Raw genomic sequence first — 24,645 nt, 5'->3', positions numbered from 1 at the left:
AAGTCAATACACAAGTTATACCTGATAAATAGTCCGGTGGTCTTAAGTGGAGTTGTTCGTCTCAAGGTCGCCGTCCCAAATACTTTAAAAGGATTTTTACCTACTTCAAACTTGTAACTACTTTGCGCTCAGTTCAAAAGTACAATCCCAGGAGTTTCTCAGAAAAATTTGGGTGTCGAGAATTTTTTATTTCCTCACGTTTTAACAAAGACGAGGTATTTTCTTTAAAATATATGTATGAACTTTTGCTTTGTGCGGAATAATTTAAGTTAAAGTAAGTACTTTCAAGTGTTTTTCTTTTGGAATTCCTGATGATGCTACCACAGGCTTTAATAGCAAAAAAGTGACGAATTAAGTATTGTCATTATATACAATACTGGAAGCTGTCAAGACAATGTGAGTTGCGGAGCTCAACCCCGCGTCTCCTATAATAACCTCGCCGTTGCCGTCTTTTAATAATCAAAACTAAAATTAAACATGAAATCACGAAGCGTATTTTAACTTAAAACAGGACAGAAACTGCTAACATCAACGTGATTTAATTAAAGAGAACATAATCCGTTAAAATTAAGAGGCCGCTGTTAATTTAACGATGTATGTATGTATGTATGTTGTATGTACGAAGTAAATTCTAATGTTACATGCGGCTCTAGCTGACGTATTAAATGAGCATTATAAAGAAAAGTTTTATTAGAATACAGAAGCGATACATATAAAAAAAAACTGGAAGAATAAACGGAGGGTTTTTTTTTAGCCATCGATGTCAGTCAAACATAAAATAACACGACAAAAATAAATATATAATGAATGTGATCTTGTCTTTAGTTCTTTATGAAATTTCTACTATAAATATATTATGAGACCGTCGTGGAGCAGCAGGACAAGGGTGTGACTGTTACTCGACGGCCGTGGGTTCAATCTCACTCGAGGTAGTGAAATTAGTGAAGTTATTTTTGGTTTATATTTCCATTTCTTCGTTCTGGTGTCGTGAAGAAGCGTGGCGTTGAGTTCTGCCACTCAACACGCAATGCCTCCAGAATTCAACAGAAATTGGGAGACGGAGTGTCTTAACACTAGATTCCCTCTGCCTGCCCTGCTGCGTGCGAGATACAGCGTGAAGCTGATTTGATTTAATTTAAATGTTATCTTTTTAAGTTATTTGTTGCATTTATATTCTGCTAAATATGGAATAAAACGTGAATTAAAAAAAACTCACTGCCTCTTTTGGAAACGAAAATGATAAGCATACAAAATTTGACATTATCTTTATACAAACAAAAAGAAAACGGAAAAATTATACTACATTGTAATCCAAGAATCATTTGTAATACAGCCAGGATTTTCTCATCTCATATAAAAACAAAAAATTACTAGCACATTGGTATATAAGTGACAACTTATATAATATGTTATTCGAGCAATTACGGAAAGAAGCTAAGCCTTGTATCAATAGGCGGTAAGCATGAGGTCGACGCTTAATAACTTTTGGGGTGTTTTCGCATGTACGGAACGATTACGACACGATATTATATAATTATAATTTTTAACAAAAAAACTACTTCTTCAATTTCAACCAGATCTCATAGTCAGAATCTAACCAAACGTTCATCAAACTGCTCTACAAATATATCCTTTCCAATAAAAAAAATCTAAGTCTTTCCAAAAAAGAATTATCGAAATCGGTTGGCGGGATATTGAGCTATTCGTATTCATCCATTTGTCGGGCACAATATGACAAATTTAAAACTTATATGATTTTATCATGAATGTCATTGTCAGAAATGGACCAAATTAAAATGAGATCACACGGGAAGCACAATTTTTCATTTATGCATAGTTTTTGCCACAATTTATAAGAAACTAATTATTTAGAGTTCCTTACCTCAACAAATAAAATCGGAACCCCTATAGCATTTTACTTTGTTGTCCATCTGTCAGCCTATCAAAACTTCAACTTTTAATCTCAGGATCGTGTGAATTATAAGTTTGTTGTTCTTATCGCTTGTCTCTTGAGCTTGTCGCTAGTACATTATTAAGATATACCTAACAGTGTAAAAGGCATTTCTTAAGTAAGACAGTAATTGTTGATAAAGACAAGCAAGAGCAAGTCCTGTTATTATTTTCTTACTTAACTATTTACTAAGAAACATTTGCGAAATATTATTTTTATACATTCTATGTTATATAAAAATAGATTTATTATGTACCTATTAATTTAAGCTTTTTTATAATTATATTCCATATTCCATTATTTATGTTTTTAATCTCGCCTTGCTTTTTTCGTTGCGTAGCTTTCGATCTTATAATTTTTAATACCACTAGCGCCATCTCTTGGAGTTTCTTATGAACTTAATAGTAGTTGTAGGAACTATTTATTCGATCGATTAAAATAACTTAAAATGTAATGTAGAAATTATTCGAAAGATGGTGTACGAAGTAATTACAGCCGTCTCTAATAAATGACGTTAATTTTATTATGTACTTGATGACGAAGGAACTGTAAAAATATTCAAATAATTACTGAGAAATGTATCAATATAATACATTTTTTTTTTATTAGCGTCGTGCTGTAATCTGCTCACGACAAAGTAGGCAGAAGGCACATAGTGTTAAAACACTCCGTCCCTAACTGTCCGCCGAAATTGTCAAGTTATTGGGTATTGAGTGCCGGAGCTCGAGGCTTTTATCTTGTTGCCAGAGCGAAGAAATGAAAATATAAATAAATAATAATTCCTAACCTCGAGTGGGAAATGAGCCCACAACCGTCGCGTTACAGTTATACTCTTGTGCTCCTACTTCATTCATTTATTAATATTTACATAATATACAAGTTAATATGGGCAAGTACCTATGACACAACGTAATCATTAGAAGTCGATGAATTATACGTAATACGATCAGCTTACCCGAAATATTCAGTAGTATACAACTGGCTTTCTATATGCCCCTAAAATATTTAAAAGATTAACCCCTAACTCCTAATCTTTAGGGAGTTGTGGACTTGTTCACTCCCATCACCAGATCAGTAATGTCATCAGACGATAGCTACATTAAGCATATGTATGATTTTCAAAGTAAATTGTATAAAACATAGAATAGTCTATAAAATTCGACAGTTTGTCTTGATTTACATGGAGTTCTATTATCAGATTGTGACTTGGTAGTAATGAAGTCAATGGTGATAAAGTACGGTCTTTCAAATAATAAAAACATTATATATAGTAAACCTCTTCCTTTCTGAAAAAACAAAAATTCTGTCAAAAAGTTAATTCTAACTAATCTATACTAATATAATAAAGCGGAAGAGTTTGTTTGTTTGTTTGAACGCTAAGATCTCTGGATCTACTGGTCCGATTTACATTGTTTTTGTTTTGTATGAAAGCTGCATTCTTCAGAAGTGCTATAGGCTATATAACATTACATTATACATATAAACTAATATATTTTAAAGTACTTTCTAATTTGACATGCAATTTATGCTGCCATGTTAATAACAACCGTCGCGTCGCTACGCAACCGTTACCGCGACATTTTGATATTCATCCTTATGAAAATAAATATTATAGTCACTTTTAGCATTTTATCTAGATTGAAATTATAGTTTACTGTATAACATACTAATAAATAATTAAGTAGATGTCACTGATTCCAAATGACCTAGCCTACGGGCGGCATAGTATGACCGACGTGAACGGGCAGATGACGTTGACGGTTTTAAAAATTTTCATACATTTTCGAACTATTGTTAATTTTTATGTAATTATTTGCTGTTTATAATTAATTTAAACTACACTTTGGTTCTCTTCTTATTTTATTTGATATTGCCCGCTAAAATTATCCTATTTAATAGATAGAAATATTTAGTTATTTCGTAGAGATATCTATGTACGCACACACGGAATACTTTAGGTACTTTTTCTAATATTAAGAATATCTATCCTTTAGTTACTTTTAATTCTTTTGTTGGTTCATTTCAATAACTGAGATAATTTTTTCTCATAATATGTATCTACTTATTATTCTTTTTGATTATTTAGGTCTATATTTCCTTACTAATTCTAATGAAAATTGAAAATAATTTCATGAATATATTGAATAAATATTCTTATAGTTGAAGCAGGCGTAGCCGCGTCCGGGTCCACTAGTTATTGTATATATCACGAATATAATTCATTTTATTAAATAAACTAGTAAAATACAAGAGCGGAACGGACCAGCTTCGCTAGTTTTATTAGCCTTTTAACGATCCTTTCAAAGCATCGACAGACGCTTTATGGCGGCACAGGAACTGCAGAACTGTCAAAAACTTTTCATTCTTAGCTTAGCTGTCTTACATTCATGAACTATGAACTTGTTAGATCTGTTGCGCTTAAAACTTATAATATATTTAACAATATTATTATAATAAACCCGCAGGGCAGCTTGTCATGAGCTATTGGGAAGAATAGAATAAAGAATAAAACCCTTATGTATCACGTATCTCGATTTCGGGGAAGATATCCTAGTACCTGCTAGAAATTATTATCAATTAACCAGGTTAAGGCTAGGGCTCTTGAAACATAAAAACAATAAAGCTTCTAAGTCAATGCAATCAAAAGATACTAGCATTTGTGCATTGGTTTCGCTTCCATTCTGTATACCATCTATAAGAAACGTAGTAAGTTACTTTAAAATAAACTGGTTTTACAAACTTGTCCTTAATAAAAAAAATATAGGTCATCTGAGATCGTAATTGAGGGGCAGTGGCAAAGCGTAAACGCGAGCAGCCGCGCCGTCCCGAAATTCGACAAAAAGTAGGGAATGGAATGTCTTAAAAATAGGTTCCCTCTGCCTACCCGTTGTATACGGGATATTAAGGTAGGGTATTTACCTTACTAAATATTTTCCTTATTTATTAGAATGACTGTTTACAGTTAAAAAAAGAATAATTCTATAATTATTTTATGGTTTAAATTCCTTATATGTCCAAGTAGTCCTTTAGGTCACGCACGGCCGTTACCGTTACAAAAGATCACGCGACAGTTTCAAGATTGCATGGACGAAATAAAAAGGAAAACCAGAAAAACCATGGCTGCACCATAATTAGCGATTTTAAAATACCTTATAATCTATAAATGATTTTGTTTTATCTTATAGCTTTCACAGATAATAATCGCAATTATACTTTCTCTTCGTACGAACCATGATTTATATAAATAAAAAAGTATAGCACTTATTGCCAAGACTCGTATTTCATTAATATGTTTTTTGGTTCACACTGCATCCTTCATATAGCATGGTAATCAGAGGGAACGGAGGGGAGGGGAGTAAAAGTAACTTATTTCCTCGAGTAGGAATCGAACCCGCACGTCGCTTACAGTAAGACGATGTCGCACTACGTCAATATAGCCTCATTTTTTACTGTAAATAAATTCTCAATTTGATCTCAATAAACGAGATGCATTACAACTTTCTTGCTGTACTTTCACGTCTGGTGACTAAAAATATGTTTCTTTTCATAAATTCTTTTAAAGGTAACTGTATAACGGGGCAGTATCGAAGAAGAGCAATGGTTATGGATTCGATGCCCAGTCGGAATCGGAATATTCGTAATATTTGTCATTTCTCTGCCGTAAAGTTCCGCAAAACCGTAAAATGTCTGGAAATGAAGCGTCTTAACCTTCTTCCCACACTACTATGGAGAAAAAAAGCGTGAAATTGTTTATATATTTCTGTAATATGTAGTAGCTATTAGCTACTTGATCTCGATTCGCAAGGTAATAAATCGAATTCTATACAAAAATATTGCCAGATATTATAAAGATTTTTTTTTTTTTAGATTAATAATTTTAATGTTAGGACACTATTTTCCATGTTCTGCCCGATATTGAAATATATCGTGACGAATTGCGCAACTCAATACCGCTTTTTGTTTCTTCAGAGACAGGATATAAAATATCAATAAAAATATAGCATATAATTTAATTATTTATTGATGTGATTCTGATATTATTTATATGAGTATACAAAACTCTTCAGTCGGGAATGAAAGCTTCTTAAAGAGAACGAAGTCCTAAGTCTGGGTTCCCAGGTTCTGTCTGCCTACCCTACTGTGCAGCATAAACAAAGCGGTTCAATAAGATTTTTTTACCTGCGGCTTTGCCCGCAAATTCAATTGGACATAACTAGTATCTAGTAGCCATCGAAACGATTAAAGCTATGTTATTTTGCTTCTTCGACAAATGGACTATACGACACAAAAAGAACTGTTATTATAAGCGATATATATGTATAGACACGCGCATATTATGTGAGTATAGTCCAAGCGGGCGAAGCCACAAGCATAAAACTAGTATATATTATAATAAATCATACATTTACACATATTTTAAAACAACTCTCTCACACTTATTGCAGGTTGTATAATTGCATCATCATTTCGAATCTCAGTCCGTTCTTACCGCACTCCACCCACAGACATGGACCGGGTGTGTTTTAAAGTTAACGATGTTGATTATTCTGGTACGTACTCGATATATTACTTATTTAGTTATAATACAGCAGTTGAGTATTGGTCAATGATTTGTACCATTATTTTAAATAGAAAAATTATAAAATCGATCGAATAAAATATATACAGATTGCTTGTATTTTAGTCTAGGATATTTGTTCTATTTTTTTTTCGTATGTTTTCTTTTTTTTCCTATTTCTCTGTCCCTCATATTTATATAATTGGTCAATGATTTGTACATTATTTTAAATAGAAAAATTATAAAATCGATCGAATAAAATATATACAGATTGCTTGTATTTTAGTCTAGGATATTTGTTCTATTTTTTTTTCGTATGTTTTCTTTTTTTTCCTATTTCTCTGTCTCTCATATTTATATAAGGGGGACGCTCACGCCACGTTGGTTTTATTCATATATATTAAAAGTCATTAAGTGTTAAAAAAGTACAGAATACTTACTAAATTGGATATTTAATAAATATTCTGTGATGCCTGAAAAATGTCTTAATTTTTTTTTATATAAAACATTTCAATACAATAATATGATATTTTAGCTGATTTAAAAGACATATATATACATAAATGTTTTACGGCTTAACCATTTATTTAAAAAAAAATATTAGAATTTTTAGCTATTTTTCATCCAATTAAATCTGCCCAAGAAGCTTAAAATTTAAATGAATCCAGGCATGTTAAATATTTAGAAAAAAAATATGATTGGAATTTCAAATTATTTTTTTACATTGTTTTATGCTGTTGATTTTCGCTTCGGTTATTTATGATTTTTTTTTATTTCTAATAAATTTTGGAAAAAAAGTTAAAAAACGATTTATAAGTAAAATAAAACTAGGTCAGTCGTGGTGCAGGGGCACAAGTCTGCGACTTTAAGCGCATAGTCCTAACATTGGGTTCCCAGGTTCCCTGTATTCTACCCTGCTATGTACTGGATAGAGCATGAAGCTAAAAAAAACATAACAAAAGGTACGGTCAAAGAGTAAAATTAGTAAATTAAGTTATATATAAAAAACAAAATAACAATCTAAGGTCGATGACATTGAATATAACTTTAAATAACTTCATCATATTTAATTTTTATTAGATTTAGAAAAAGAAGGTACCTACTTTTAGTAATTACAATTCAACATTGTGGGTTCGTTAAATTATAATTTAATTGCGATTAGGTTAAAAATTTTACGCATGGCTTAACTCTGTTTTGTAAATAATTGTAATTAATATTTTAATTGAGGTTTCCGCTTCATATTGATTATATTATCAACCGATTATATTCTAGTATCCACCTAGTTAGCCAATTGTATAGATTATGTACATTTTATTAGTCTATATTATAGTTAGAAATATGTGGGGTTCATTTACTTTTTATCTTAGTGACATTTTTTTCCATTCTGGAAATAGATCTAAGCTCAAAGCCTAACAAAATAAGTGAATATTTTAACTTAGAGAACAAAATAAGTGATTATTTTAACTTACTTAAAGTATTAAATACCTATACAAAGAAAAATATTCAGAACTGTATAAAAAAATAAACTCGAAACGAACTCACGCCTTTTGTTTACAGTATAAGGACTCTAGCTAATTAAAGCTATACGATTTTATTAAACTACATCTACATCTACATTCTTATATTTATAATTAGGATATTGATAATACTACCTCCATTCAAATGGAATTCAAATATTCATATTTTTAGAGATAGTAATCTCTAAAAATATGAATATTTGAATTCCGCCACTCAACACACAATGTTTCGAAAATCCTATTGGAAGAGAATATCTTAGTACTGGGATCAAAGTTTAACGACAGGTGGTGTTTTTAGTTGTATTTTCGTACTGTAAGCGCGACAAGTTATGGGTTCGCTCCCCACTGGAAGAAATGTAATATTTAACATCTTAATTTCCTCTCTTTAGTAACAAGCAATTCGCGGTGTTGAGTTCCACCACTCAACACCGAATACGTCCAAAATTCAGCGAAAGTATGGAGAACGGAAGTACCTTAATGGAAACTTAGCGCCTTAGAACTCAAAAAAATAATATACCTACATAGTTGTAATTATTTAGAAACGCCGTTACGTAACAAAAACCTTTTATTTCAAAGTAATTTGCTTTAGACCACTTTTCACTGTCAAAGATATTTTATCTACTATATGTGTCGAACAAAAAAATTGTGTAAGTCAATTGGTAATATTCCATAATTATAATGATTTATTTTTAATACTGTTAATATTATTCCAAACTTAGAATGGAAAAATACTTATTTAGAAAAATTATTAAAATATGAACGACGCAAAATTTGAACTCGCACCTCTTGAATTGCTTCTAAGAGAATCGGGTTTAAATTCCACTACTTTCTAAATATACGTTTTCTAAATATATAAAATATCGGAAAGTGGAGAACGGAGTGTCGTAACACTACGTTTCATCTGCTTATCTCGCTGTGTATGGGTTACAGCGTGACGCTGAATTAATATAATTGCGCTTACTAATTCAAAATATATTCAATTAAAACATAAAATCAAAATTCTTAAATTACTTAATATAATTATGTAAACAGAAATAATTAAAAAAAAATATAGATTTGAATTAAATTACACTTTTACTTTTTAATAAATCTGTAACAGGTTTTTATAACAGATATTGCGAATTCATTTTGAGTAAAATTAAAAATGATTTAGGTATTAGCATTTTGCAAATAAAAATAAATGACGTGACGTTTAATGAATTATTCAGTAGGTACCTCGCCTGGTACTATTATAAAAGAAAAATTATACATGCGTGCATTTCTTTTGCTTCATGCTGTATGCCGGGCATAGCTGCCTACTCAGGCAGTGGAAACCTGAGAAACTAGTGTTAAAACATTCTGTTCCCATCAAGACACTTCCGCTCCCTCCTTTGCCTTGAAAGTGAAATTCAAATGGGAATCGAACCTAGAACCTGTCATGTTTGCAATCAGACACTTGTGTCTCTGTTCACTTTATTCCAGAGTCAACAATTTACATAATAAATATTGTCTTTTAGCAAATTTTTTGTTGCTTATGCTACTTTATGATACTTTTTGTTACTTATTCTACTTTGTGAATGCCAAAAGACATATCTCAGAGCTTCTTCCCCTAAAATTTTATGACCAAAAAATCCATGTAAAATAAGAAATTTCTTTTTTTCAGTGGGAAATGAAGTGGACTCGAACACAACCCTCTTAGACTTCATAAGAACCAAATTAAACCTTCGCGGTACAAAGTACATGTGCTTGGAGGGCGGCTGTGGAGCATGCATCGTTAGTGCATCTACATCTCTTGGGCAATCCCCTCACAGTGTTAACTCGGTAAGCGTGTTTGCTTTTGTTCACTTTCACGCTTTATCCCGTACAAAAAGCAGACTTGCCTTTCTCAAGCTTTTATTTCTTTTATTTACGCCACGCTTTGTTTTGTAACCAGAGTAAAAAAAATCATAAATTGTCCAAATGGAAATCGAACCCAAAATCCCGACAGTTTGCAGTCAGACGCTTTACTAGTGTAATTTCTCTTTGGCATTCCGCGTTGAATGGCATAATTTATATGAATATCGAATCCTCAACCGTCACGCGTATAGATAGACGCTGTGCCATGATGGCTTCGGCACAGTTATTAATACAGACAGTTAAATAATGATAATTACTGCGAAGTAATTTAGAAACGAAATTATAATGATTTTACGGATATCCTGTTTTTGTAATAATTCAAGGGCGAGTTTCGTCACCCAACAAGCAAAAACAATACTAACTTTTTTTATTATTTAAAATATTATTTAAATCAAAAAGAACCTAGTGTCACTTAACTCTTAATAGAATTTAAGAAAGAATTGACGATAAAAAAGTCAAAGATCATATTTAACTTCATCAACTTGAGGCTAAACTAAACACAAATTTAATTACAGTGCATGGTTTCCATAACATCATGCCAAGATTGGGATATAACAACCGTTGAGAAGATTGGCAATCGTTTAGACGGCTACCATCCCATACAGACGACACTTGCTGAAAACAATGGTACTCAATGCGGATACTGTAGTCCCGGGTGGGTCATGGCCATGTACAGGTTTGTTGTGATTTTTTTAAATTTTTAAAAAAGTCATTTTACGCTTGGAAAAAAATTTTTTTTAGGAAACGTATAAGAAATTGAAACCTGAAGGGGATGTGATGATAATTCAATGTGGAATAGATTAAAATTTTGCGTATACTTACTTATTTTTTATATATTTTCCTGTTTAAGGTATCTTATCCCGCACGTAAGCGGGGTAGACCAAGTCAATTCCAAGACAAGCTCCTCCCCGACCGCCACTGCCTGTAGTGGACCCCTGAGTGTATTTAGATTTAAAATTAGCAATATTCATTTATTGTTAAAAACATCCATTATTAATTATTATACAATGACGAATTGAATATTCAAAGCTTACCAAATAAAATTTTCATAATTAACTTAACAATAATTAATATGTTTAATTATTTACGCACTAGTTCTTGTGGGTTCGACTAACGCTAATGAATAGAAATTAACATAGTAGACAGAAAGTAAAATGCCGCCGTACCCGAGACAAAAATATATAATGCGAAATCTCTAATTATTCATTTTATTGTATGTCAATTTCTTACTTTCTGGAAACTTTTTCTTGAACCTATAAAAAACATAAAAAAATTAAGGACGTCGCAGTGACGTGGAACAAACTTGCGACTTGCGTCAATATGACGGTTGTGGGTTCGATTCCCTCTAGGGGAATGAATTCCTGACTATTATAGAGAAAAAGAGTAGTCACATAAAACTAATTCAATTAAGTTCACGATAATTTTCCTTTCAACATTCAATAATATTTTCAGCCTTATGAAAACAAAACCTATGACTATGCTGGAAATAGAACAGTCGTTTGGTAGCAACGTATGCAGGTGTACAGGATATAGGCCAATATTAGACGCTTTCAAAAAATTCGCATCAGATTCGCCAAATCCTGTAGAACTTCCTGATATCGAAGATTTGAAAATATGTAATAAAACTGGCGAAGCATGTTCAAAAACAAAATGTGAAGAAGCCGATTGGTGTTTTGTAAACAAAGACGAAGTTTTTAACGAAGTGAAATGTTTATACTTGATAGATAATAAAATTTGGTATAGAGTTGAGACACTCTCTGATATTTTTGTTATATGGGCAGAAAGGGGGGTTCAGTCTTACATTTTGGTTGCTGGTAACACTGGAAAAGGTAAACAATTTCTTTATTATTATATAAATCGAATCATTCTGAACTCTCAATCATGGGGAACAGATGTTTCTTAACACAAGGTTTATGAGGTTCCCTTTGCTTATACTGCTATATGCGCGATACAGCGAAAAACTTTTCTAGAACTTTAATTCGATATACGAGTCTACATATAGCAGTCGAGAATTCAGCTCTAATAACATTTGTTCCTTATTACACTTTTGTTTCAGGTGTTTATCCAATTATCGAATACCCAAGGATCCTTATAGACATTTCAGGATTAACAGAACTAAAAGGTTTCTACATTGACCAGAATTTGGTACTTGGGGCAGGAACTACTCTTACAGATACTATGAACATATTCGAAAAAATCGCCAACTATGATTACTTCAGTTATCTAAGAACATTTAATGAACATTTAAGATTGGTAGCGCATATTCCAATTAAAAATGTAAGTACACAATTTTATAAGATCGACTTGTAACTTCTAAAAATCTAAGAAACTTAATTTGACTCAAAAATTTGAGGCCAGCCGTGGCGGGTTCGACTCTCACTTTATGTCTTGATAATTTTGCGGTGCTTGAATAACGGAGTGTGTCAACACTTAATTCTCTCTGTCCACCGTCCTACGCAGAAGAAAAAAGATGTAAAAATCTTTTTTTATAAAGCAGACATAAAAAAAGTCTTTTTTTATAACTAATTATTAATACATTTGTAAAGATTTAAATGTACTGCCATTTTTTAGTGTTTTAGTTCTTTTTAACAACGTCGTAAAGATTCAATTGTGTCAAATAAAATCTACAGTGATTTAAAACTAATTAAAAGATTTTACAAGACGATATATGATTGTAATCTTTATAGAGCAATAAAAACTTTAATAAAACTAAATTAGTTATTAAATAATTCTCTTTTGTTAATTACTGAATTAAGAAAAATAATAAAGGCCATCGTAGCGCAGTGGCACAGCGTCTGAATGCTAACGCGATGGTTGTGGGGCCGATTCCCATTTCTGCATTATTTTATATATCCTTTGCATTTCTTTAGGATTAACTTTATATTTTGATGAATTGCTAAATTAATTATTTACATATTGTCCACGTAAATGTGTAACAGAGTGTGTTAACACTAAATTTTCTCTGCTTGCTTGCCTCTCCTATCAATAATATATGAACAGCATATTAAGAAATAATAATTGTATACTTTCCAGATAGCGACGCTGGCCGGAAATTTAATGCTCAAAAATCGAAATCCTGAATTTAAATCTGATATATTCCTTCTGTTAGAAACAGTTGGAGCTCAAGTTGTTATTTGTAAGTATTTAATATTCTTAAAAACAGAAATTATTTCGACATATTTAGTTTAAAACCACCCTACTCAGGAATACCCTTCCAAAGGTTCACTGTACGCTCCAGCATCAGTCGCTTCGCGTCAATGAATCAGCTATGGAGGCTGGTCCTGGATCCTAAGCCGATATAGTATCCAGCACTACATAGAATACTCTTGTCTTGCATACTTAGTCATGAAAATTACAAATAATACGAGTACCTACGTAGTTATTTAAAGAATGTGAATGAACGCGACAAACTTTTTACATATTTTGTAGGTCAATTATGCAAAGTGTACTGAACTTATTTAAATAATTATAAATTATTATTTTACATAAAGGTCATAGTAATTACGATTAATTAACTTTAAATTGATATGTGAAATAAAAAGTGCGGTAATTTCTTTTTTTACAAACATTAATGAAATCACCTTCGTCAGTTGTACAGTGTCAGACTGTAAATGGAATGATTGTGGGTTCGATTCCCAACCGGGAAAATGAATTATTTTCATTTTCTCGCTATCTTTGGTAAAAGAATGCATCATTGAGATCTATTCAATACGTAATGTCCCAAAAATTTGGCTCAGAGTGGACTCTCTCCCTAGATTACCTATTCACGTTCTCTTCGTATATGCAAGAAGAGAAAGTAAAATGATACTGTCTCTATGATGCAATTGGTTGTGCTGATTGCAGATAATGTAATAGATGTGAGTTGTTGTGAGAGTTGAGATCCAGAATAGGATTCGTCCTATTCTGACGATTCTACTGAAAGAAAAACATAATAATAAAAATACCTTCAAAATGATATCTACATAATAAGTATAAATATAAACAAAAAGTTCAAAATCAATTTTTATAAATATTTATATAACTTTAAGGCATAATATATATTTTTTTTTATTTTTAAAGTCGGTGCCAATTTAAACTACCAGCCAGCTATAAAACATATATAAAGAAGAACAAAAGCTAAAAATAAAATGAATTGTTCAAAATTATACTTAAAATCTTAAAACTAAATATCCTGGCATGAGTTACGTGTTAATTGAGACTCGCTATTGATACAGTATATTTTTTTTATTTATTATAATTATATAAATTATGTTTGACATTGACTGCACCTAAAAATTATATCATATAAATGTTGGCATTTTAATTAACATTTTTTATTTATTGACAATAAATCCGTATATAAATTAATTCCGTATATTTTTTCTTTTTTTTTGTAAATAGTCATAGGACTATAACTATATATATTTCCAGCTTAGTGTTTTATCTCCCATAGCAAAGTATATAGAACCTAGTGTTAAGATGTGTCTTAACTCTCAGTTCTTTTGTTCCCCACTTTTCACTTAAATTAGGCACAATGAGACAGCGTCTTGAGTTCCGGTACTCAATTATTAGTTCACCCATTTGGGGATGCAACCTATCTAACTATCGCACCCACAGTCCAATAATATACCACTGCCACAATGACCTCTAAATTAAAAAAAAAATTATACCTACATTTTTTTTCGTGCAAAATGTGGAATAATTTGCATAAAGATGTAATTTCGCGAATTACATATGTCTTGTATGTAATGAATAATAATTTAGAATGGATATATCTTTCTGTTTAATCTTAATAGTAGGTACGTATATATTAAGATTAAACTAAAAGATAAATCCGATATCTGTATGAAGATAATATGAAACGTATTAACTAAATTATTTATGTCATCTTTGTATGATTAATCAAAATAAAAAAAAATCAGCTTTACATTGTATCCCGCACACAGCAGGGTAGGCAGAGGGAACCTAATGCTAAGACAGTCCCTTCCCCACTTTCTGCCGAATTCCGGAGGCTTTGCGTGTTGAGTGACAGAACTCAACGCCGCGCTTTGCCTCGACATTAGAGTGAAGAAATGGAAATATGAACGTAAATATATATTTTACTTCTTCGAGTGGGGATCGAACTCACAACCGTCACATTACAGTCACACCCTTGTCGCTGCGCCGAAGGCCTCAAACCTAACATAGATTACATACTCTAAATTATATTAATATTAGTTCTTTATATTTATCAGTAATAGCTCCAGGACTTAGAAAAGTGTTGTCTATGCAAGACTTCCTCAGAGAAGATATGACGGCCAAGATCCTATTAAGTATAATTTTACCACCGTTGAGTGACGCACATAAATTAGTCACTTACAAGGTAACGTATATATTGTTAAATAACATAAATATAATAGTTACTAAAATTATATACTGATTTCCTACTTTCCTCTCAATTTTGGATAGCCTAGTGAAAGGCGGAATGAAGAAGTAACTATATTAAATATTTTATTTCCTTTTTCCTGAGCGGGAATCGAACCCACAGCCTGGCGCGTTCATAGACAAAATGCTGCTGCGAGTCGGATTTAATGAAAAATATTTTGTTATAAATTTATGAAAAATATAATACTTAATAAATTCATTTATTTATTTATTTCTTTAAACCAATAGATTATGCCTCGATCTCAAAACGCACACGCTATCGTCCACGCTGGATTCATATACAAAATTGACAATAATTTCATAGTTACCGCCTGTAGAATAGTATACGGTGGTCTCTCTACAGCTTTTAATAGAGCTTGGAAAACAGAAAAATATTTAGTGGGAAAAGCACTGTTTACAAACGAAACTTTGCAATACGCTTTGCAAGTTTTAAACGCTGAAATGGTCGTGACTGAAAACTTACCAGATTATCCTGTTGAATATAGAAGACAGCTTGCCATTAGCTTATTTTATAAGGTATTTTATTATGAGATATATAATATTTTTCTGCTTCATTGTATGCTGCACATAGCAGGGTACGTAGAGAGAACCTGGGAACCTAGTGTTAAGAGATTCCTTCCGTTCCCATTAAGACACTTTCCAATTTTTCGCCGAATTTTAGAGTTATATTTTACAACCATTACATTCAGTGAAATCAAATTGACAATCAAAATCAATTTTCGTTTTGATATCAATCGTCGTAGCAATAAAAATTTTGAAATGTTTAAAATTTTATTGCCTTCCGTTATATTTTATTCGTTGTTAAAATTGTAATTTAAAGTACGAAATAAATGTCATGATTTTAAAAAGATGTTAAAGTTGCACTCCGATACAGTGTTTAAATATTAACGGATGAATCGTTCGGTATTATTTATTTTTACAAAAAATAACATTGCTCATTTTAAAATGACTGGAAAAAAGCACGGCGCACTGACGTTACTTAGAAAGTTAAATCTAATTAGATGAGAGAGTGTAAGAGAGTACTATGAAAAAATATATCAAAATTTCTGCTTAGCCTATCGCCATCCACTGCTGAACGTAGACCCCCCTCATCGAGCGCCAAATATCCACAGAAATTTCCACAGAAACGGAAAAAATCGTCATTTTCCCCTATAAATCTTACAATCTATGCAAACAAAGTTACGGTTGATAATTAATTGATGACTACTATAGATGGAAAATAATAGTGGTTTTCCACATACACAACATATAATATGACAGAATGGTATATAATATGAGAAATTGGTTGTTTTTCAGGGGCTTTTGTCACTTTACCCTGTAAATAGGTTGCATCCTCGTTATCGTTCTGGAGCTGTGAAAATACACGATACGCGTCCTGTATCTGATGGTAGGCAAATATTCACGACTAACCCCACTCTCTGGCCTTTAAATAAACCTATACCTAAACTAGATGGGTTGGTAAGTGAAGAGTTAAACATTTTACATTTTACTATTATTTATTTTAATATTTATTAATGTGACTATATTGTTAGGCTTTGTTTTTGTCTCAAATAACTAAAATAAAAATAAATTATTATTATTATTTTTCAATCAAGAGATTTATTTTTGTTCGTACTTAAAAAAAATTACGTTAATAATTATCTTCTTCATGTTCAAATCAAGATTAAAGTGATTAAATTCTTAGAAAGAAGATAATTTGCCATGTATTTTATAAATTGGTAAATCATCTTTAGATCCAATGTGCGGGTGAATCTCAATACACAGAAGACGTACCGTCACTCCCTCGTGAGGTTTTCGCTGCATTTGTCCTCACGACGATACCACTGGGCACTATTGAGAATATTGATCCTAGTCAAGCTTTGGTAAGTGTAAAATATAAAAAGTTTCTTATTCAACATAAAAATATATTTCGAAAATCGGGATGATATTAAATCAATCACCGCTAACATTTTCTTAGATATCATCAATGAAGAATATTTTAAGCTTTTATCTTCTACGAAATAGAAGAAGCCGGTAAGACACAAGTTGCGACTAGTCCTTACTTGTTTTTATGTGAAACCAGACAGAATAACTAATTTTCAATTTCTACTGAAATCATCCAGACTTTATGTAAGATGTCTTTTGCAGAAGGAGCCTGGAGTCATAGCGTTTTATAAAGCATCTGATATCCCCGGACCAAATAGTTTCATTAACCCGGTTAACATATTTTTCCCATTCAACGAAGAAATCTTATGTGATAAAGAAGTTAAATATTACAATCAACCAGTAGGAATAATTGTGGCCGAAAGTCAAAAAATAGCAGAAAAGGGTGCTAGTTTGGTTAAAGTTACTTACAGTAATATGAAGAGACCAGTAGTTGATCTAAAAATTAATAAAAACGATCCCAGCAAAGTGACTGTTCTCCAAGCAATACCCGCCACTAGAACTGGTGCTGATGTAGAAAAAGTTATACAAGGAGAGAATACCATATATGGGCAATATAATTTTTGTATGGAAACGCTAGTGTGTGTAACTCATCCAACTGAAGAAGGATTGAAAATATACGCTGCTACTCAATACATGGATACAGTGCATCAAGTTGTTTCTAGGATGTTGAAATTAGATCAAAATAGGTAGCAGTATAGAATTATTTATTCCAATAAATTATTCTTCCAAGCAGTACGAACCAGCAAATGTCGCGTTTACCCTCAGACGTTGTGCTATGCCACGACGACTTTATCTATATATATAAAATCGAAAGGTCACTCACTCATCACGAAATCTCAGAAACTACAAGTGCTAGGAATCTCAAATTTTGCATAGCAGTTACTTACAGGACGTAGGTGCTCGCTAAGACGAGAATTTGCAATATTCGACTTCTAAGGGGTTGTTTTTGGGGTCGCAAGTTTGTATGAAACTTCGTTACTACAAATGCTAGGAGTCTCAAATTTTGCATAGACGTCACTAGGACGTAGTCATGGAGACAGAAATTAATAATAACATAGTTCACGCGAGTGTAACCGCGAGCGGGCCGCTAGTATAAATATATTTCTTCAAGTTGCATTCGAGAAAAAATATTGCATAGCTAGATTCTTTCCAACCATAATACCTTATATATAAAATTATAAGCTCAATAATTTAAATAATAATGTGACTTAATTTGATAATAATTAATGCATGAAATATTAAACATTGTGTTGCCTGATCACGATAAATGTTGAAATAATTTACTTGTTTTAATTAATTTATTGGCTTCTGCTGCTGCCGTTACCAGTATTATTTGCGTACAAATTGATTTATTTATTTAATACCAAATTAGATTCATATCAAGCTATGATTATTGTTGTAATTATTCCAGCTTTTACAGTAAATTTTAATATGTTAAAATGTGCATTATCCTTGTGGATTAAATTGTGATATAATAGTGAAACTACGGAATAGTTTCTATTTAATTTCGACAATTGTTTACCTTTTTTCACCATTTGGAACTAATAAAGAGTTGTGAATGATACATGACAGGTTCTGAGTCCTGTATTTATCCACTCTCCACTCTGAGATCAATCTTGAGAGTGATTTTGAGATGTCGTTTTCATACATAGATGGAATGAACATATTAAATAAGTATATCATTATTTTAACTGGGAATCGCACGCACAACCATTGCATTTACATTCACACGCTCCAAACCATGAATGACACGGAGCTCTCGAATCATTTTTATTATTATCTTTTCCCTAATTATATTTTTCATTTCTAGAATTGATGTAGTTGTTCGCCGGTTGGGCGGCGCATATGGATATAAAGTATCAAGAGAAACGCTTGTAGCGGCAGCTTGTAGCTTAGTCGCTTTTAAATTAAACAGACCTTGTCGCTTTATACAATCTCTAACTAATAATATGAGGGCTGTTGGAAAACGATCTCCTTGTTCTTCTAATTATGAAGTAAGTATCTAGGTCGTATACAAATAATAATGAAAACTGAGTGATATAGATGGATGAATTTTAACTGTCAAAATAATAAGCTGTAGATTTCATCCCTAGTCAGGACAAATATTTTTGTAATAAGCTGTGTTCAGATATAGTTCAGATAAGCTTTAATCTACATATATAAAATCGAAAGGTCACTCACTCATCACGAAATCTCAGAAACTACATGTGCTAGGAATCTCAAATTTTGCATTGGAGTTACTTATAGGACGTAAGTGCTCGCTAAGTCGTGAATTTGCAATATTCGACTTCTAAGGGGTTGTTTTTGGGGTCGAAAGTTTGTATGAAACTTCGTTACTACAAATGCTAGGAGTCTCAAATCGTCACTAGGACGTAGTCATGAAGACAGAAATTAATAATAACATAGTTCACGCGGGCGAAACCGCGAGCGGGCCGTTAGTATTTGTATATGAATAAAAAGGTAAAACAACAGATTTTCCTTCCTACGGGGGTAGGAATTTCGGTAATTCTTTTTTTTATGTTATTTAAGTGACATTTTAGCGTTACTATATGATATTCCTTTTAATATTTTTTTAGCTTTACACTGTATATATAAGAATACATTTCATCATGTTATTCAACTATAGACTTTCAATAGGTAGGCGTGAATAAAACCGGTGAGATTCAACATCTTCGTCACGATGTATACAGTGATAATGGCTATATAACAAATGAACCGTTATTATTACTAGGCGTGGAATTATATTCTAACGTATACAAAAATGATACATGGAATTACACAGGCTACAATGCGGTAACAGACACAGCTTCTAATAGTTGGTGTAGATCTCCTGGTAAGTTAAAATTAATGCATCTTGTCTATTCTACTCAGGTACTTCGAGAGCATTCCGTTCTCCATCTTCTCGACTGAATGCTGCTCTTGGATACGGACAAATAATTTCTTTTTTCTCTTCAGCTTTACATTATATTCTGCATGTAGCAGGGTAATCAGAGAGACCTAGTATTAAAACACTCCGCTGAATTCGGTAACGATTGTATGTATGTTGAGTGGTAGAACTCAACGCCGACAAACCACAACCTGTCGCGTTTACAGGCAGACGCTTGTGCCTCCGTGCCACGACTGGCCTCAATTTCTTATGTTATGACCAAATAACCGCTGCCGGCTTTTCTTAAATTTAAAAAAATACAAAAGATAAATCAATGCTTCAATTTTAATATTTAATACAAACACTGATCTGTTGTAACTAAACCAAGGAATTCAAATAAATAAATCGACACATTATTATTATATAGATAGATATTCTTAATAGATTTTACGTAGTATTTTAATTCAATTATATATTTTTCAGGAACATTAGAACACGTAGCACATGCTGAAACAATAATAGAAAGAATAGCTTACGAAATGAACTTAGACCCTCTCGACGTTCGACTAGCAAATTTGGATACTGCCAATTTCAATGATATATCAGAATTATTAGAAACATTAAAAGCCAATTCGGATTATGAAAATCGAAAAATTCAAGTTGATAAATTTAATGCAGAGAATCGATGGAATAAAAGGGGCTTAAGATTTTCCTTCATGAGATGGCCCCCAATTGGTGGGTTTTATCTAGATGTGAACATGTCAGTCTATAGCGACGACGGTACCATATCAATAACTCACGGTGGTATAGAAATGGGTCAAGGAATTAACACTAAGGCTATACAAATTTGTGCATACCTTCTTAAAGTACCAGTCGAAATTATACAAATAAAACCAAATGATACTTTCGTAGCGCCGAACAATTTTGTATCCGGAGGAAGTTTAACCACTCAAAACGTGACCATTGGAGTTCAAAGGTGCTGCGAAGAATTGCTAAGGAGGCTCGAACCGGTTAGAAGTCAAATGAATAATCCGACGTGGAGAGAATTGATAAAACAAGCGTTTACAATGAACATTGATTTGCAAGTCCACGGCTTCGTGAGTGCTGCTGATTTTCAAAAATATAATATATTTGGCGTGACTCTGGCGGAAGTGGAAATTGATGTGTTGACAGGAGAATCGGAGATCATAAGAGTAGATTTGATAGAAGATGTAGGACGAAGTGTTAATCCTGAATTGGATGTTGGTCAGGTGAGCATTACTTTGTAATGTTTGTCATACTTTTGTAGTATAAAACTTTTGAAACTTTATCCTACATCCCAGTGTATACTGATATAACGGAGTGTCAAGACACTTCATTCTCCACTTTATTCTTTGTTTTGCCAGGGCCGGGAAATTTCAATATATCATTTTACCAAGTGAGAATCTACAACCTTCGTGCTTACAATCTAAGCCGTCCCGTTGTGCCACGATAGCCATAACGTTTTACTCTACATTGTATTAAAATTTAAATTTAGGACAATTTAGTAATTATTTCGTTTCGTTTATAAACTTCAATATATTTTAATTAAGTCTGCTCTACTGACACTTTAAAATACAATAAACGTTACTTTAATTTTATTATATAAATTTAATACTCGTGCCAAATTCTTTATGTATGTATCTGATATGCCATGTCATGTCTGACAAGTTCTTGTCTTAATTAACTTAATTATTTGTTTAAGATCGACATACATTAGCATAATTTAATAAATTAATAAATATTATTACTTACTTCATATGACTAATAAATAATAAGAAATGTCTCCTTGAAGTTGGATTTGGAGAACTCAATGTCTTAACACTACCAAAGAAATCCCTTTGTTATATGAGAAAAGTTGTAAAAAAACTTATTTTGTAGGTGGAAGGAGCCTTTATAATGGGAGTAGGTTACTGGACATCAGAAAGACTGGTATACGAACCTAGCTCAGGAGAACTTCTAACCAATCGTACTTGGGACTACTGGGTGCCACAAGCGCGAGACATCCCTCAAGACTTTAGAATATATTTTAGAAAGAAAACATTTGAAAATGAAATTATTTTTGGAGCTAAAGGTATTGTTTTAATTTTTTTTTTTGGGTTTACGCTGTATCCCGCGCATAGCAGGGTAGGCAGAGGATGATTGGTAGCCTAGTGCAGAGAGTAAGTAAGACACTCCATTCCTGTCAACATCTTCTGCCGATTTGTGAAGGCATTAGATGTTTGGAGGAGCAACTCAACGACGTCTCGCTTTGCCTCGCTACCAGAGCGAGGAATAGGAATCAAACCCACAAACAGCCGCGCTGACCACATCTCACGTTTTTATATATATTTATTTATAATCGAATTTAGTATGTTCCATATTAAAAATACTCACAAATATTATAATGGGTGACAGTAAAGTGTTTGTTATATTTCAATTAAAAACAGAATAAATAATAATAATTAAAAGGAAGGCGAGGTAATAATTAATTTATTTAGGGCAATAATTGTAATTGGACTGGCCTGGCGCAAGAGCACTACTTTTGCCGATTTTTGTGGGTTCGATTTCCACTCGGATTAATGAATTAATTTTCATTTGCCATTCAATGTCCAATATCTTGTAAATTGGGCGATTCTTGGGGGACGGAGTGTTTTAACACTATGCTAAAAATAAATATTTAAGAATTATGTTTCAGCAACGGGTGAACCAGCCACGTGTATGGCAATAGTGGTCGCATTTGCATTGCGTCATGCAATAGCATCGGCGAGGCTTGATTCCGGTATCGCAACTACACAATGGTTCCAAATAGGTGGGGACCATATTTTTACTATTATTTTCTTTCCTATAGAATGCATACAATATTCAGATAATAATAGAATTATATTTTATTTTTTTACGCGCAAAATAAAATATATATATATAGAGAGAGAGAGAGACATATCAATGCACAGACCAAACAGACTCCACAATCATCAATAAATTTAGTAAAACTCTATCACTACAATTTTTTATTGAATTTGCTATTTGCATTTATTTTAATGAATATTTTATTAGGATAAAAATAGAAACGGAGAGAACATAATGCACGAACATAAAAAGTATGTACTTACTAATGCTGTATCCATTATACAACATAGTAGACAACACAATTGGCGAAATCTAACGTCGAGCTTTGCCTTATTTCCAGAGCTAGGAAAAATAAAGTAAATAATTCCCCCCGAGCGGGAATGGAACACGCAACCGTGTTTGCAATCAAAAGCTGTGCCACTACGGCCTTAATATCAATATGGACTTTTATTAACAAAACAATATTTGTTTATTTCAGACGGCCCGTACTCCGTAGATAAGATACGTCAGTCTTGTGCAACGAAGTATGAAGACTTTAAATTTTACTAAATTTATGTACTCGTATATACTAGCGGACGCGCACAGCTTCGCTTGCGTTTTTAGGAGTGAATTCTAATAACCCATGAAACATGTGTTCAATGAAATATTTTGAAGAGTCTAAATTTCAAATTTTATAAAAAGCGATGGCGATTTAAAGATTTTTCCATACGAACTTTCAACCCCTTATTGGCCCCCTTAGGGAGTAAATTGTAAAAAACCGTGAAACACGTGTTCAACTAAATCATTTTAAGAGTCTGAATTTACAATTTTATAAAAATCGGTCCAGACTTAAAAAAAATTCCATATAAACTTTCAACCCCTATTTCACCCCTTTAGGGTTAAAATTTTCCAAAATCCCTTCTTAGTGGATGTCCAGATTACGAAAGTAAACATCTGTCCAAATTTCACGTTTCTACCATCAGCAGTTACGGCTGTGCGTGCGTCTTACCTCAGTCAGTGAGGACAAGTCCTTTTATATATATAGATAATACGTAATTAATGAATGTAAATAAACTTGTTTTATTTTTAAATGTGTTTTTTTTCACCATAATATGGATAAAGGATAAGTAAGTATTAAACTATCTATTTTTTTGGCTAAGGCCTCCTTTAATTTCTTCAATGCGTTTATAATGCCACTACTATAACCTTAAAGTAACTTTAAACTGAAATTACTGAAACGAGGTCGTCTTGGCGTAAAATACAATATGTGGCGTTTAACTTCGCCATTGAAGAAATATCTCAAACTTTAGGCGGTACATGAATATCTTCACAATAAATTCAGTTTGCCTACTCTGCTATATGGTCCGCTAATAAGTAGTGGCTTAAACCACCGATCCTGGAGGCATTGCGTGTTGAGTGGTGGAACTCATCACCGAGTTTTACGTCTTCCCTCAACACCACAGCCAATTTAACATATTAAATATTTTATTTCCTCGAGCTGGAATAAAACCTCAGCTTGTCACGTTTACAATCAAACGCGCGTAACCCAGCTCCACGACGGTCCTCTTATCCTAATATTAGTAAACTAGGATAATAACAATTATTTTTTGACGACCTATCTAACACTGATCACAACATAAAACTATATAAATTGAATCTCCCCCATTTATTTAACGTAATGACATAAAAGAGGAGGAACTGACGGCCCTCATAAACTATGTAG

At 32.4% G+C, this 24,645-nt stretch overlaps 1 protein-coding gene across 1 annotated transcript; it reads left to right on the top strand.

The window, feature by feature from the left end:
• Window positions 1-6,403: 6,403 nt before the first annotated feature.
• LOC146531059 (aldehyde oxidase 1-like) lies at window positions 6,404-24,013 on the top strand. Its single transcript, XM_085199715.1, has 17 exons — window positions 6,404-6,501; window positions 9,669-9,826; window positions 10,417-10,577; window positions 11,354-11,730; window positions 11,958-12,178; window positions 12,935-13,037; window positions 15,115-15,242; window positions 15,533-15,820; window positions 16,601-16,762; window positions 17,038-17,166; window positions 17,432-17,916; window positions 19,041-19,224; window positions 19,868-20,063; window positions 20,580-21,346; window positions 21,996-22,188; window positions 22,792-22,905; window positions 23,422-24,013. Exons 1-17 carry the CDS (start codon window positions 6,459-6,461, stop codon window positions 23,490-23,492), a joined length of 3,780 nt encoding a protein of 1,259 aa, XP_085055841.1. The 5' UTR covers window positions 6,404-6,458; the 3' UTR covers window positions 23,493-24,013.
• The last annotated feature ends 632 nt before the right edge of the window (window positions 24,014-24,645 follow it).

This window comes from Heliconius melpomene, chromosome 16 (genome assembly GCF_056956725.1).
Source record: "Heliconius melpomene rosina isolate 202511_hmr_F chromosome 16, ASM5695672v1, whole genome shotgun sequence".
NCBI lineage: Eukaryota > Metazoa > Arthropoda > Insecta > Lepidoptera > Nymphalidae > Heliconius > Heliconius melpomene.
Note: the sequence above shows the minus strand (reverse complement) of the source record. Positions and strands in the feature narration are given on the sequence as shown.